This window comes from Triticum urartu, chromosome 7A (genome assembly GCF_056163025.1).
Source record: "Triticum urartu cultivar PI428250 chromosome 7A, HENAU_Tu73, whole genome shotgun sequence".
NCBI lineage: Eukaryota > Viridiplantae > Streptophyta > Magnoliopsida > Poales > Poaceae > Triticum > Triticum urartu.
The window spans coordinates 125,295,580-125,297,744 of record NC_141879.1 but is presented as its reverse complement, the minus strand read 5'-3'; the positions used below and the strand labels follow the sequence as shown (position 1 = coordinate 125,297,744).

Here is a 2,165-nt window from a genome sequence, read left to right as displayed (position 1 = left end):
ATGCATATACATACATTAACAAGAATGAGAACAAAATCAAAGGTGTTCAATTTGGCATGACATGGCTTGGGAGGTTCGAGAAACCTAGCACTTGTCACCACCTAGGCATGGCCCCATAGCAAGATAAACAACACACAGTTGTAAAGGCAAGGGAGCTATCTATCTATATCTATCTATCTATCTAAACATCCATCCATCCACTTTCAGTAGGGACAAATTAAACAAAGCACATAAAACGTCAAGGCTTCCCTAGTAAGTGACTTGCTAGCACAAGCATTCACTCTATTTAAGCATCTCCTCTCATATCCCTAGATATCATTGAATTCCTTTTGTAGTTACACAAATCTCCATCGTTGCCCCCAATACTTGCGCCACCCTAGAACCAATTTCCCAGAGAGCCTCCGCCATGGCCGACCACCTTCAAGTTCAGCGGCAACAATTAAAGTTCCCTCAGGGGTTCAGGTTTCACCCGACGGATGTGGAGATCATCACCTCCTACCTAGTCCCTAAGGTGTTGAACAAAGCATTCGACCCCATAGCGGTCGGGGAGGTGGACTTGAACAAATGCGAGCCATGGGAACTCCCCGAGAAGGCGAAAATGGGGGAGAAGGAGTGGTACTTCTTCTCCCAAAAGGACCGCAAGTACCCCACCGGTATACGGACCAACCGAGCCACGACCGCCGGCTACTGGAAGGCCACTGGAAAGGACAAGGAGATCTTCCACCACGCGACCACAAGTCTCATCGGCATGAAGAAGACGTTGGTCTTCTACAAGGGTAGGGCGCCTAGGGGGGAGAAGACCAACTGGGTCATGCACGAGTATAGGCTCGAGAGTGGAAAACAAGGAACACCTAGTCTACCCATCGACATCACCACCGCCACGGCCATTAATGCATCTTCCAAGGTATTTAAACACACGCTAGTAGTACTCATGATTCATGAACACGTCCGTACATACTAGCTAGCTACTATACATAGTTGATTTGCACTGATTTAGTTTATGTATGTTGGTAGGAGGAGTATGTGGTTTGCAGGATATTCCATAAGAGTACTGGACTCAAGAAGGTAGTGATGTCGTCGTACGCTATTCCCATGCCAATGTCCATGGGAGGAGAGGAGCAACATGGCTTCCTTGAATCCGGTACATTGCCTGCTTTCATGGGCTATGGTGCATCATCATCGCTGGTGCCCCCATCGTCCCTACCTGCATCTTCTTCGTACCAGCTGCATGACACTGGGGCCAGATCGTCAATGATGGGTACTGCGGTGCTCCTGATGATGAACGACCGCTACTTCGGGAACCACCACTACCAGAATATGGCTACCCCACCACGACCGTTGGTGTCGTTCTACCACCATGACCACCACCAGCAGCAGCAACAACAACAACACATGATTCAAATGCCGATGCAGATGCAAATAGGTGCGGATGAGGGCCTCATGATCGGGGTCGAGCCTGGGAGCGGGCCATCATCCATAGTGTCGCAGGAGGATACTTTGGCCAAGTTGAGCAGCAACGACGTTGCAACAACTGCTGAAGAGATCTCATCAGTGAACATGGGTACGGATGGCATGTGGAAGTACTGATAATCAGATGATCCAAGTACTAATATATATTATACTATCAGAAGATCGATCAGTATATACCGCCATATATATATATATATATATATATATATATATATATATATATATATATATATATATATATATATTGGTTTGCACCTCATTTTATTTTTGTGTGTGAGAAGAGAGTTTGTATGCATTGCTTGGCTTGACTTTGCCTCTTTTTTGTGCTAGTATTGTGTGTATGTGTACTGGCTTCTATATGCCACCCACCGGTGGTACCTAGCTACATTTGCATGTGTTCCAAACTACCTAGCAGTGTGTACACCATGCATGTATTAAACCTATGTGCAATAAACTATTTTATTTAATTTTGAATATTTGACTAAATGTATTATTGTGAATTACATATGTGTATTTTATTTGGAAACAAATTTTGGTCATGCACCAACCTAGTGGGATTTCCATCCACCATATGAACGCTTACTTCCACTTTGGAAAATTAAGAAATGCATTAGATAAAAAAATGGAAACTCTCTCTCTCTCTCTCTAAGAGGCTGGGGAGCTCCCCCTTTTCGAAAAAAAAATCCATCTACTGT

The 2,165-nt window shown here is 44.7% G+C and overlaps 1 protein-coding gene across 1 annotated transcript; it reads left to right on the top strand.

Moving 5' to 3' along the window:
• Positions 1-262: 262 nt before the first annotated feature.
• On the top strand, positions 263-1,944 carry LOC125523011 (NAC domain-containing protein 66-like). Its single transcript, XM_048688043.2, has 2 exons — positions 263-904; positions 1,015-1,944. Exons 1-2 carry the CDS (start codon positions 407-409, stop codon positions 1,585-1,587), a joined length of 1,071 nt encoding a protein of 356 aa, XP_048544000.1. The 5' UTR covers positions 263-406; the 3' UTR covers positions 1,588-1,944.
• Positions 1,945-2,165: the final 221 nt, after the last annotated feature.